This window comes from Dendropsophus ebraccatus, chromosome 1 (assembly GCF_027789765.1).
Source record: "Dendropsophus ebraccatus isolate aDenEbr1 chromosome 1, aDenEbr1.pat, whole genome shotgun sequence".
Lineage (NCBI taxonomy): Eukaryota > Metazoa > Chordata > Amphibia > Anura > Hylidae > Dendropsophus > Dendropsophus ebraccatus.
In genome coordinates, this window is record NC_091454.1 from 185,900,907 (window position 1) to 185,914,800 (window position 13,894).

Consider the following 13,894-nt stretch of genomic DNA (forward strand, 5'->3'; position numbering starts at 1 on the left):
GAGGGTCCTGGATACCTGTAGTGTATAATTGGTGGAGGTCTTGTATACCTGTAGTATATAGTTAGGGGGTCCTGTATACCTGTAGTAAATAGTTTGAGGGTCGTGTATAACTATAGTATAGAGTTGGTGGAGGTCCTGTATACCTGTAGTGTATAGTTTGGGGTCCTATATAACTGTAGTATATAGCTGGTGGAGTTCCTGTATACCTGTAGTATATTTGGGGTCCTGTATACTTGTAGTATAGAGTTGGTGAAGGTGCTGTATACCTGTATTATAGAGTTGGTGTAGGTCCTGTATACCTGTAGTGTATAGTTTTGAGGTCCTGTATACCTGTAGTGTATAGTTTGGGGTCCTATATACCTGTAGTATATAGTTGGTGGAGTTCCTGTATACCTGTAGTGTATAGTTTTGGGGTCCTGTATACCTGTAGTGTATAGTTTGGGGTCCTGTATACCTGTAGTATATAGTTGGTGGAGGTCCTGTTTACCTGAAGTGTATAGTTGGTGGAGGTCCTGTATACCTGTAGTATATAGTTTTGGGGTCCTGTATACCTGTAGTGTAAAGTTTGGGGTCCTGTATACCTGTAGTATGTAGTTTTGTGGAGGTCCCGTGCACCTGTAGTGTTTAGTTTTGGGGTCCTGTATACCTGCAGGGTTGTATTTACCCGTATGGCAGTGTTATTCAGTCACAGTGTGTCGGTATTGGTCATGTCTGGTATGGCGGTGTTATCCAGTCACAGTATGGCGGTATTGGTCAGGTCTGGTGTGGCGGTGTTATCCAGTCACGGTATGGTGGTATTGGTCAGGTCTGGTATAGCGGTGTTATCCAGTCACAGTATGGCAGTATTGGTCAGGTCTGATATGATGGTGTTATCCAGTCACAGTATGGCGGTATTGGTCAGGTCTGGTGTGGCGGTGTTACCCAGCCACAGTTTGCCGGTATTGGTAAGGTCTGGTATGGCAGTGTTATCCAGTCACAGTATGGCGGTATTGGTCAGGTCTGGTATGACAGTGTTATCCAGCACAGTATGGCGGTATTGGTCAGGTCTGGTATGGCAGTGTTATCCAGTCACAGTATGGTGGTATTGGTCAGGTCTGGTATGACAGCGTTATCCAGCACAGTATAGCGGTATTGGTCAGGTCTAGTGTGGCGTGGTTATCCATTCACAGTATGGCGGTATTGGTCAGGTCTTATATGACAGTGTTATCCAGTCACAGTATGGCGGTATTGGTCAGGTCTGGTATGACAGTGTTATCCAGTCACAGTATGGCGGTATTGGTCAGGTCTGGTGTGGCAGTGTTATCCAGTCACAGTATGGCGGTATTGGTCAGGTCTGGTGTGGTGGTTTTATCCAGTCACAGTATGGTGGTATTGGTCAGGTCTGGTATGACAGTGTTATCCAGTCACAGTATGGCGGTATTGGTCAGGTCTGGTATGGGGGTGTTATCCAGTCACAGTATGGCGGTATTGGTCAGGTCTGGTGTGGCAGTGTTACCCAGTCACAGTTTGGTATACCTGTAGTGCCCTGTATATACATATACTGTATAGATGGAGTAGGGGGTCTACCAGTTATTACTGTGGATGTTGTGAGGCAGCTGCCCTAGCAACCATTGCTCCCTGGGAAAATGAAAGCAGTAATCCTATTGGTTGTTAAGGCTCCAACTGCCGTGTCTGCTGCAGCTAATTATTTCACCTGTGTGATTAGTGAGGAGATTTTCCCATTCATGTCTATGGGGCGCCTCTCTTTCCCCTCCCCCTCCCCTCCTGTACATCTGGCGGAGACGGGACCTTCGCAATAACCTTCCCGGGCACCCAATGTATCTGTGTGCCATATTTTGGGGTCAAACGGTTCAGGTTTTTGGAAGTCTATAGAGGACAGACAGACAGGCAGAAGGACAGACAGACAGACAGACTTTGATTTTTATTATATAGACTAGAAAATGTACCCGGCGCTGCCCGGGTATAAAGTGTCAGTGTGTTAATTAGATTTGTTCTAAGGTGCCCAGGAGGCCAAGCTAAAGGTATTGTTTCATCTGAGTTAATCAGTGGAATTAGTGTATACCTGTAGTTCATAGTTGGAGGGATTCTGTATACCCACAATGTATAGTTTTTAGGGGTCTCGCATATCTGTAGTGCATAGTTGGGGGGTCTGTATACCTATAGTGTATAGTTGGGGGGGGTCCTGTATACCTGTAGTGTGTATTTGGGGGGGGGCTGTATACCTAGAGTGTATAGTTGAGGGAGGTCCTGTATACCTGCAGTGTACAGTTGGTGAAGTTCCTGTATACCTGTACTGTATAGTTCGGGGGTCCTGTATACCTGTAGTATATAGTTGGTGCTGTATACCTGTAATGTATAGTTGGTGGAGGTCTTGTATACCTGTAGTTTATAGTTTGAGGGTCCTGGATACCTGTAGTGTATAATTGGTGGAGGTCTTGTATACCTGTAGTATATAGTTAGGGGGTCCTGTATACCTGTAGTAAATAATTTGAGGGTCCTGTATAACTATAGTATAGAGTTGGTGGAGGTCCTGTATACCTGTAGTGTATAGTTTGGGGTCCTATATACCTGTAGTATATAGCTGGTGGAGTTCCTGTATACCTGTAGTATATTTGGGGTCCTGTACACTTGTAGTATAGAGTTGGTGAAGGTGCTGTATACCTGTATTATAGAGTTGGTGTAGGTCCTGTATACCTGTAGTGTATAGTTTTGAGGTCCTGTATACCTAAAGTGTATAGTTTGGGGTCCTATATACCTGTAGTATATAGTTGGTGGAGTTCCTGTATACCTGTAGTGTATAGTTTTGGGATCCTGTATACCTGTAGTGTATAGTTTGGGGTCCTGTATACCTGTAGTATATAGTTGGTGGAGGTCCTGTATACCTGTAGTATATAGTTTTGGGGTCCTGTATACCTGTAGTGTAAAGTTTGGGGTCCTGTATACCTGTAGTATATAGTTTTGTGGAGGTCCCGTGCACCTGTAGTGTATAGTTTTGGGGTCCTGTATACCTGTAGTGTCCTTTATACCTGCAGGGTTGTATTTACCCGTATGGCAGTGTTATTCAGTCACAGTGTGTCGGTATTGGTCATGTCTGGTATGGCGGTGTTATCCAGTCACAGTATGGCGGTATTGGTCAGGTCTGGTGTGGCGGTGTTATCCAGTCATGGTATGGTGGTATTGGTCAGGTCTGGTATAGCGGTGTTATCCAGTCACAGTATGGCAGTATTGGTCAGGTCTGATATGATGGTGTTATCCAGTCACAGTATGGCGGTATTGGTCAGGTCTGGTGTGGCGGTGTTACCCAGTCACAGTTTGCCGGCATTGGTCAGGTCTGGTATGGCAGTGTTATCCAGTCACAGTATGGCGGTATTGGTCAGGTCTGGTATGACAGTGTTATCCAGCACAGTATGGCGGTATTGGTCAGGTCTGGTAATGGCAGTGTTATCCAGTCACAGTATGGCGTTATTGGTTAGGTCTGGTATGACAGTGTTATCCAGCATAGTATAGCGGTATTGATCAGGTCTGGTGTGGCGGTATTATCCAGTCACAGCATGGCGGTATTGGTCAGGTCTGGTATGACAGTGTTATCCAGTCACAGTATGGCGGTATTGGTCAGGTCTGGTGTGGCAGTGTTATCCAGTCACAGTATGGCGGTATTGGTCAGGTCTTGTATGACAGTGTTATCCAGTCACAGTATGGTGGTATTGGTCAGGTCTGGTGTGGCAGTGTTATCCAGTCACAGTGTGGCGGTATTGGTCAGGTCTGGTATGGCAGTGGTACCCAGTCACAGTGTGGCGGTATTGGTCAGGTCTGGTATGGCAGTGTTACCCAGTCACAGTGTGGCGGTATTGGTCAGGTCTGGTGTGGCAGTGTTACCCAGTCACAGTTTGGTATACCTGTTGTGCCCTGTATATACATGTACTGTATGGATGGAGTAGGGGGCCCTGTATATACATGTACTGTATAGATGGAGTAGGGGGTCCTGTATATACATGTACTGTATAGATGGAGTAGGGGGCCCTGTATATACATGTACTGTATAGATGGAGTAGGGGGCCCTGTATATACATGTACTGTATAGATGGAGTAGGGGGTCCTGTATATACATGTACTGTATAGATGGAGTAGGGGGCCCTGTATACATGTACTGTATAGATGGAGTAGGGGGTCTACCAGTTATTACTGTGGATGTTGTGAGGCAGCTTCCCTAGCAACCATTGCTTCCTGTGAAAATGAAAGCAGTAATCCTATTGGTTGCTAAGGCTCCAACTGCCGTGTCTGCTGCAGCTAATTATATCACCTGTGTGTGCAGTGAGGAGATTTTCCCATTCATCTCTATGGGGCGCCTCTCTTTCCCCTCCCCCTTCCCTCCTGTACATCTGGCGGGGACGGGACCTTCGCAATAACCTTCCCGGGTACCCAATGTATCTGTGTGCCAAATTTGGGGTCAAACGGTTCAGGCGTTTGGAAGTCTATAGAGGACAGACAGACAGAAGGACAGACAGACAGACAGAAGGACAGACAGACAGACAGACTTTGATTTTTATGATATAGATTATCTGTTTAACAAGACAGCAGACTTCCAATGATATTTTAACAAAGTGGGAAAATAGCCATTGAGTAAAGGGCAGTGCATCATGAAGGTTCTAAGTCATGCAACCGGGAATTGTAGCCTTAGCCTAAGCATCAATTTTAATTTTCTTTCATTTATTTTAGATTTAACATAATACTGTACATTAAAACTTTACTTTTAAAGAGGACCTGCCCCTAGTCCGACACCCCCCCCCCCCCCCCCGTGCCAGGGGCGAGCCTGGCCGACCCCCCAGTGGAGACCCTTATACTTACCCTGTGCACAAAGTCCCACTCCTGGACCGGCTCCGTTGCAGAGATATCGCAGTCGGAAAGTAAAGCTTTGGCTGTCCAGGCATGATGGGAGTTGTAGTATTGCAACAGCTAGAGAGCCAAGGTTCCCCATCCCTGCTCTAAATACTTCAACACCAATCCCCCTCCAGGAGCCCTGACCAATTACACTGTAGGGGGCCCTGACATTTCTGACGACGGCCCAGAGAACTTCCTGCTGTGTTATGTATGGTATACTACAATATACACCATTTTCTGTTATTCTGTTTATATTCTGTTATTTACAACTAACCTGCAACAACAGTGTAATTTTCTGTACAGGGGATGGAATGAAGGAGCCGGCCACTATATGCAGATCTAACTTCAAAGTAAGCAATTCATATGGTTTATGATGCCATTATCATGTGCACTGTCACCTCTGCTTCTAACCCCGTCTGTCTAATTCTCTACATCATTTCACATAGACAGGAAAAATAGGTCACTTTGCTTCACGGCCTTTATACTAATTTTAAAGGGGTGCTCTGGAGAAAAAAATATTTTGAAATCGACTGGTGTCAGGAAGTTATACAGATTTGTCAATTACTTATATTTAAAAATATCAAGCACTTCAGTTCCTATCCGCTGCTGTATGTCCTGAAGGAAGTGGTGTATTCTTTCCAGTCTGATATGATGCTCTCTGCTGCCACCTCTGTTTGTATCAGGAACTGTTCAGAGCAGGAGATGTTTTCTATGGGGATTTGCTACTGCTGTGGACAATTCATGACAAGGACAGAGGTGGCAGCAGAGAGCACTGTGTCAGACTGGAAAGAATACACCACTTCCTACAAAGTATGCAGCAGCTGATAAGTACAGGAAGACTTGATTTTGTTTTTTAAACTAGAAGTACCCCTTTAAGTTATTTTATGTATTTTTCTCCATTCATGTGTAGCTTCTCCATTATCTATTACATATGTGACTTCATAATTTAGGCCAAACTGTTTCATTGTCATCTAAATTCCCAACGGTGCACTGCTGTCTGGTGACAGGAAAGCTTCAGAAATCCTAATGTAAATGGTGATCAAAGACGAATGTAACTTTTTTGGTGGAAAATACTAACTTGAAAGGAAAGTCTCCTTGACAAGGTGATATAAAAGAGCTACTTTGCATATCTTTTGTCTAATAATTCCCAGTGGAGCTTGAATGGCCTGTAAGTCTCCATATGTCTTTATGATGCTCTCCTCAAGGAGAATTAGTATCTCTTTGATTCAGAGCTGTAATCACAACTTCAGTCACCACTTCTCACTTTACTGCAGTAATGACATGTCTGTGCATCCACATGACAGATGAAGCCAATCACTGACCCTACTGGTCTTGGGTCATACATCTAGATATTACCCCTGAAGCCAGCGATTGGCTATATTGATCATGTGGGTGTACTGGCACATCAGCAAAGTAAAAAAATATATATAATTAAAGCAATGCAAGAACAATATAGTAAACTTAAAGTTCATCAGGGAGTCAAATACATGGGATGTGTGTCTCTATTTCTCCTGTGTACTTCTTTAAAATACAGATTTTTTTAATGCTTGTAGATATACATACTATGTAACACCTATAACTATATTGATACATTATTTTTTTTTATTTAGAGAACATACATGAAAATCTATTCTAGTCAGACTATCTGTATAGCTCCTATTAGCCATATAATTTTTTCTATTACACAGCTTAGGTAATATTGATTCCCTTGAGCCCATTAGCTGACTAGAGGCTGATTCATCTGTTGATTAAAGACACTTTTTTTTCAGTACATGTATTGGACTATGAAGCAGCAACTGGCCCATCACACCGTGACAGGCTGCAATGTCCGCCCTGGAGATCTTTTGGCTTCCGGAACTATAAGTGGACCGGTAAGTCTGAACACTTATCTAGAGTCATAGATAAAGCCCCCGCTCTGGAAAACGAGTTGGCGAATTCCTAAAATGACACATAGGCTATGTTCACACTACAGGATTTTGCGGCTGTCATTGACTACGGCCACCGGCCATGACGTCTGATATTTGGCGATGATGGCATACCTGTCGCAATTTTATTTTTAAGGAAGTCAACAGGGGTTGTGCAATATACTCCCTTTATTTTTTTATGTTTATTATGAATAAATAGACGGGAAGTCCAAGTCCTTTGCAGCTGTTCATCAGGCAGGACAATTAACTTGGGCTAATTATATTATAAACAATACAACTTAACAGGAGACAATGCTCTTTGTTATGCAACAATTCAGTCAGTATAATGTCACTGCGAGGTTACAGAGGTTTTGGCGATGTGCGAATGGAGAGACGACCATACAATGTGAGAACCCCTAAACAAAAAAACAGTAAAGGGTTTAGTTAAAAGAGTCATCTGGCTAAATACCCAGATAAAGTATGTTATTAGTGGGCTCCCCTATTCAGGAGTCTGATCTTTTGTTCAGGATGATGTTTGGCTACAAGGACACTCACTGACAAAAAAAATAAATAATAATAATTCACCAAGTTGTTAGAATTAAATGAAACTTAATATTTGTAAATGTATTGATGATCACTTATTATAAAGACTGAAAGGATACCTTTATTGGGGAAACCTGCACAAAAATTAGATCAAAAGGATATGTTTATTGGGAAACCTGTACAATGGGAAGGAGGCTCTAGTGTGGTGTCTTTTGTGTGTCTTATTCACACTGTTAGCAAAAGTTTCATATCCAGGTTAAGTGAGGATGAAGTACTTTTGTTGTTTCACCACTAGATGTCAGTGTTGTATATGTCTAGATATTGCACATAGCATATTGCATATAGCTGTAGTTTATAATGGGTTAAGGTTTTCTGTGTTTCTGACCAATGGAGATACTCCTCTTTTCTAGCCTATCCTTTCTCTTCTTTCCTTTGCACACATTCTTCTCCACCACAGGGTCTTTTACACATCCCTGTAGGAAGTAGTCACTTGGTGTGAGGAAGTGTAGGGTCAGTCTTACTCAGATTCTCATGGGAGGAGGACACACAGAGCAGACGTCCCTGCTGTAGCCAAGCCAGGGCCTGGCTCTGCCAGGACCCCTGTCCGGGTCAGCCCAGTTCTGTTAGGGAGTCAAGACACGTGTATGTACCAGCCAGAAACATTCATCTTTCCTAGTCTATCAACTATATCCATGATGCAGTGCTAGACACTACAGAGGGAGAAAGTCGGGGGTCATTCTAACCCACCCTGAGAACCACTCTACAAAGTGCAGGACAGTATCCTGAAACACAGAGGAACTAGCCTGGATAGGACAAACCTACCAGGAAGTCTACGTATCCTATCTCATAGTGCAGGTGACACCGGGGAACCTCGGACACTTAGCTTCACCAAGGTTACAACGGCTGGGGCTTGTATCACCCTATTAGGATGAGTACCTCAACACTAGAGGGCAGAAGGTGGTTAGACACAGTCTAAACACGGGTACAAGTATCTTTCACTCTCAAGTCTCAAGTATTCTTCTCTAAAGTTCCGGTAGAGCACAGTACTACTTTGGGTTGGGACTCCCTTGACAAACTCTTCTTTCCTATGCTGCTCCACTCTACTCTAAACTCTTTAAGCACTGCTACAACTATCTCTCTTTCAAGTATCTCCACAGCACAGATCCAGTGAAGCACTAAAGTCTATGCCAAGATTATCTATCTACTGTCAAATTGTTTATATTGTTCAGAGACTGCACAGTAAAGCTGTTCTATTTATTTAACTGGGACTTAGTCATCTTTTCATCAGCACCAGCACCTATACACATCCGCTACACACCTTGGGTTAATCTTCCCCTTTCTGTGGGTGGCGGAACCAATAGTCCTGGTGGGTCAATTGCCACTCAGGACTACCATGACAAGAGCCCAAGGGACCCATCACAGCCCGGCAGGTCACCAACCATTTCAGGGGGATGCAGCCAGCCACAACCTAAAAGCAGGTACCAACTTCACACCTGTGTGCTGCACTAGCACTGGCGTCACAACAATACCATCCCTGGCTGAGCTGTACAACACAACCAACCAACCACCACTGAAGTGGCGTCCCCAGTAACAACTTAGTAAGTGACCGTTCAAAGCACCACACTAGTACGCTGTTGGGCGCCTATAGTCTGGATACAAGATGAGATACGGTTGGGCATGGAGGCACACAGGTTCTGTATGGCATCATGTGGCTCACAGTTACCTTTGGGCCTGTAGATCCTGCACACTTGTATGTTGCCATATCTGGCTCACCATAAATACATGATTCGTGTTAAATTTTGGCACAGAGTAGGGTAAAGGATATGTAGTAATCTGGGGAAGACCTTCAAGGGAAACCCTTCCTGGTAGTTGGTGAGCATTATCCTGCTGAAAAGTACCAACTGGAGGCCCGACCATGAGAAGCAAAACACGTATCCTAATGATGTCCTATGCATATCACTGAGGTTCCCTCTTATCACTACAAGGGGTTACGCACTGTCTTATGCATTCTGAGACATAACTGCACACAGTTTTTTGCAAAAAACTGACATTTCTATATCGGTCTATTCTTTTTTGTAATTGAGTGTATCATCCCAGTCGACAGGGCCGTATTTACCACTTGGCACCCGTGGTCTGGTGGTTAGGGCAGCACCTTGCAGAGTGGCAGCACCAGGGAGCAGGGGGAAGGAAAAAACAGTACCCCATATTTGTGCATAAACCACTGTCTGGGCACACAGCAGGGCTCAGAAGGGAAGGAGCGCCATTTTGCATCTTTATTGTAGATGTTGCTGGGGCAAAAAACTCAGCTAGTAACTGCTATTAGATTACAGGTAACCTGGGGGTGTTTATGGGTAATCTGGGTGTAAACCGCACCTTTTGATGAGATTACTTTCAGGGGACCCTTCTCCTAACAAACAGGTATTGTCCAAAGCAGAGTATCCCATAAAGAGAATGTACCATCAGGTACATCCTCTTTAATCAGATCCAGGGATAGAACAGGGAAGCCGGTGCCGCGGCCCATTCTTTGAACCGCGGCCTGGATCCCGTGTACGGCGCCGTTCTATCCACGGGTCCCGGGCCGGAGCTGAGGCACAGGAGGTGGACTGACCCGCCCCCAGTGGGAGGGAATTCCCTCCCCTCTATGACGCGGCTTTATTAGAATCAATAGAGCCGCGTCATACAGCGGGGGCGGGGGATTCCTCTTTGAATAAACTTGTCTGAATTTATGGCACATATTTTCATTTTTTTCCGTTACAGGATCCTGAAAGTTTTGGTTCCATGTTAGAACTTTCCTGGAGAGGGGCCAAGCCAATTGATCTTGGAAATGGTCAGACTCGAACATTCTTGAGGGATGGAGACACTGTAGTCTTAAGAGGTACTGTCATATACATTATATGCGTGTGTTACTAGCATTTTTGGTAAAACTAGGCTTATACTTCAACCTTAGAAAATATATGTCCAATGGGCAAAACTATGTGATAATGCAGCCCCTCCTGGCTGCCCTAGCTTACAGCACCCTTTTCTAGGCCACTAGCGCTCATGCCAGCCGCCCCCTCCCCCCACCGCGCAACGCTCACCCGGCAGCCGCCAGCTCTCTTTTCTCCTGGCTGCCACTGCTGGCTCTTGGCGCTGCCGACTCTCCATGCCTTAGGGATCACCGCCGCTGTTTTGCACCAGCACAGGCATCGGTGGCCTGGAGAAAGGTGCAGACAGCTGGGGCAGGACGGGGGAGCAGTCACCAGTCGCTGTGAGAGCTAGCAACGGTGGCAAGGGGAAGAGTAAGCCAGCGGCTGCCGGGTAAGTGGTGCAGAGAGCCGGCGGGGACAGAACACGGGCACTGGCGGCCTGGAGAAGGGTGTTGTGAGCTGAGGCAGGCTGGAGGCTCTGTTCCCCGCAGCTGAGAGAAGCAAGGATGGCATGGGAAATTCAATCAACCACCCGCTCCTGCCTTTTTCTCTGCCCCAGCTGCAGGGAACACCCTGTAAAGGAGCGGGGATTTCGATCATAATGATTGGAATCCCTGCTCTAAACGGGTGTTTCCCGCAGCAAAGGCAGAGAGAAAAATTTTGAACTTGCGCATGTCAATGATGGGAATCCCCGCTCCTGTACAGTAAGTTTTGGTGCAAGATGCACTGCTACCTAGAGCTACTCTTTTAACTCTGTGGGCTGGGCGCTTTACATATGACCCGCAGAGTGTAAAAAACAATTAAAGACATTTAATTGGTTTTTACACCAGAACTGCCTTCCAGAACCGATTGTGTTTGAGAACATGGTATTACTGTATACTTTTCCACTGCTCATGACTTCTCATCTATTTTGCTACAACAGGTTACTGCCAAGGTGAAGGCTATCGAGTTGGATTTGGGGAATGTTCTGGAACAATTCAACCAGCAGAATAAAAGACTGTGCTTTTTTTCTTGTTTTGTTATATTAGGAGTTTACAGTATTCCTATAAATTTACATAGACAGCTGACAAACCCTGGCAGCATTGTGGAGCATTCTGCAAACCATATGTCTTCAATGTGGAATAAACAGCATTTTTTCTACTGGTATCCAGCAAATCCCTCTGTTATGGCACATATGTGATTCAGACAGGCTGATTTAATGCAAGAGATGACAGTACATCTTGCCACCCATCAGCTGTTTGAATCACATGTATGTGATTTTTAAAGGGGTATTCCAAAATTCTTTATTGATTGCTTATCCTTTTACAGGGCCCCAATAAGTCATCATAATGAAGGGGCTATGGAGATTGGAGCAGTCCAGCGCAAAATCCTTTAAAAATTTCAAATTATTAAAAAAAAATAATGCGGGCAGTATAAAGAAGGGAACAATTAGCTAATTATGGGAAATCTCGGTGGCATCTAATATGACACCGCTTCTCCAGAGCCTGCTACCCAGGGGCGTAGCTAATGTCTCCTGGGCCCTGGTGCGAGAGGCCAACTTGGGCCCCCCCCCCCCTCCTTTCACGACCAAGTGATGCTATTGGTGTGTGTATATATATATATATATATATATATATATATATATATATATATATATATATATACACACACCAAGACAGATATTACCACTAACACCAGCATATTGGAAGAGAAAGTATTATCACCGTACATATTACTGCCATACTGTTAGCGACCAAATCCTGTATACTGAGACCTATATTACCAGTAATACCAGTATATAGGAAGGAAACATTACTGCCACACCACAACCACTACCATCACCACCATATTGTTACTGACCAAATCCAGTACACTAAATCACCTCATCCAGTCATATAGAGGTGGCCCCAGCTCTACACAGGCTCTATACACCATATACATTACAGTGCAGTTATATCAAGTGACTCACAGGGGGACGTCTTCTCTGATCGGAGTTCTTCCCTTTTCATCTTCTTCTCCATTTGCCCTGGGCCGTTATGAGAACTTCTCCGAGCCACGAATCCACAGAATCTGCCAGACAGACATATTAGTCTCCTCACTCTGGCACCATCCTCATCTATATACACACTGCACATCTGTATTGTCCCCTTTACACACTCCTTTAGTGGGTAGCCCTGACTCTATGTGACCCCCTAATAATATATGCCCCCCTCTGTGTATTCCCTCTCCCCCTATGTTGCCCCCCCCAAATAGATGGCCCCTCTCCCCCCATGTTGCCCTCCTTATAGATGGCCCCCTCTCCCCCCACCCTCCCTTATAGATGGCCTCCTCTCCCCGCTCCATATAGATGGCCCCCTTTACCGCCTCCCTTATAGATGGCCCCCTCTCTCCTCACCCTCCCTTATGGATGGCCCCCTCTCCCCCCACCCTCCCTTATAGATGGCCCCCTCTCCCCCCCTCCCTTATAGATGGTCCCCTTCCCCCCTCCCTTATAGATGGTCCCCTTCACCCCCCCTCCCTTATAGATGGTCCCCTTCACCCCCCCTCCCTTATAGATGGTCCCCTTCACCCCCTCCCTTATGGATGGCCCCCTCTCCCCCCACCCTCCCTTATAGATGGTCCCCTTCACCCCCCCTCCCTTATAGATGGCCCCCTTCACCCCCCCTCCCTTATAGATGGCCCCCTTCACCCCCCCCTCCCTTATAGATGGTCCCCTTCACCCCCCCCTCCCTTATAGATGGCCCCCTTCACCCCCCCTCCCTTATAGATGGTCCCCTTCACCCCCCCTCCCTTATAGATGGTCCCCTTCACCCCCCCCTCCCTTATAGATGGTCCCCTTCAACCCCCTCCTCCCTTATAGATGGTCCCCTTCACCCCCCCCCCCTCCTCCCTTATAGATGGTCCCCTTCACCCCCCCCTCCTCCCTTATAGATGGTCCCCTTCACCCCCCCCTCCCTTTATAGATGGTCCCCTTCACCCCCCCCCCTCCTCCCTTATAGATGGTCCCCTTCACCCCCCCTCCCTTATAGATGGTCCCCTTCACCCCCCCCTCCTCCCTTATAGATGGTCCCCTTCACCCCCCCTCCTCCCTTATAGATGGTCCCCTTCACCCCCCCTCCTCCCTTATAGATGGTCCCCTTCACCCCCCTCCTCCCTTATAGATGGTCCCCTTCACCCCCCCTCCTCCCTTTATAGATGGTCCCCTTCACCCCCCCCTCCTCCCTTATAGATGGTCCCCTTCACCCCCCCTCCTCCCTTATAGATGGTCCCCTTTCCCCCCACCCTCATAGATGCCCCCCTCTTTCCCCCCACCCTCATAGATGCCCCCCTCTTTCCCCCCACCCTCATAGATGCCCCCCTCTTTCCCCCCACCCGTACAGGCTGATAAAAAACAAAACTTAACTCACCTGACAACGCGCTCCCACGTTAATCCTCACTCCTTCAGTCTGTCCCCGGCTGCTGCGCAGCTGCCTGGGGTGTCGCGTCTTATCCCCGGCAGCGCGCGCATCCCAGAGCTCCCTGCGCGCCGGAACCGTAAGTCAGGGCCCAAGGCGCGCAGGGAGCTCTGGGATGCGTGCGCTGCCGGGGATAAGATGCAACATCCACGGCAGCTGCGCAGCAGCCGGGGGAAGACAGAGTCGGACTCTTGTGACCGCAAGCAAAACAATGCTTGCGGTCACAAGA

At 46.5% G+C, this 13,894-nt stretch overlaps 1 protein-coding gene across 1 annotated transcript in view; it reads left to right on the forward strand.

Annotated features, from left to right (window-relative positions):
* FAH (fumarylacetoacetate hydrolase) overlaps positions 1 to 11,371 on the forward strand; it is a 30,029-nt gene extending 18,658 nt beyond the window's left edge. The window contains exons 11-14 of the mRNA XM_069986739.1: positions 5,182 to 5,228; positions 6,648 to 6,749; positions 10,083 to 10,200; positions 11,154 to 11,371. Coding sequence (XP_069842840.1) covers positions 5,182 to 5,228; positions 6,648 to 6,749; positions 10,083 to 10,200; positions 11,154 to 11,224 — 338 coding nt within the window. The 3' untranslated portion in view covers positions 11,225 to 11,371. The remainder of the gene's footprint in view (positions 1 to 5,181; positions 5,229 to 6,647; positions 6,750 to 10,082; positions 10,201 to 11,153) is intronic.
* Positions 11,372 to 13,894: the final 2,523 nt, after the last annotated feature.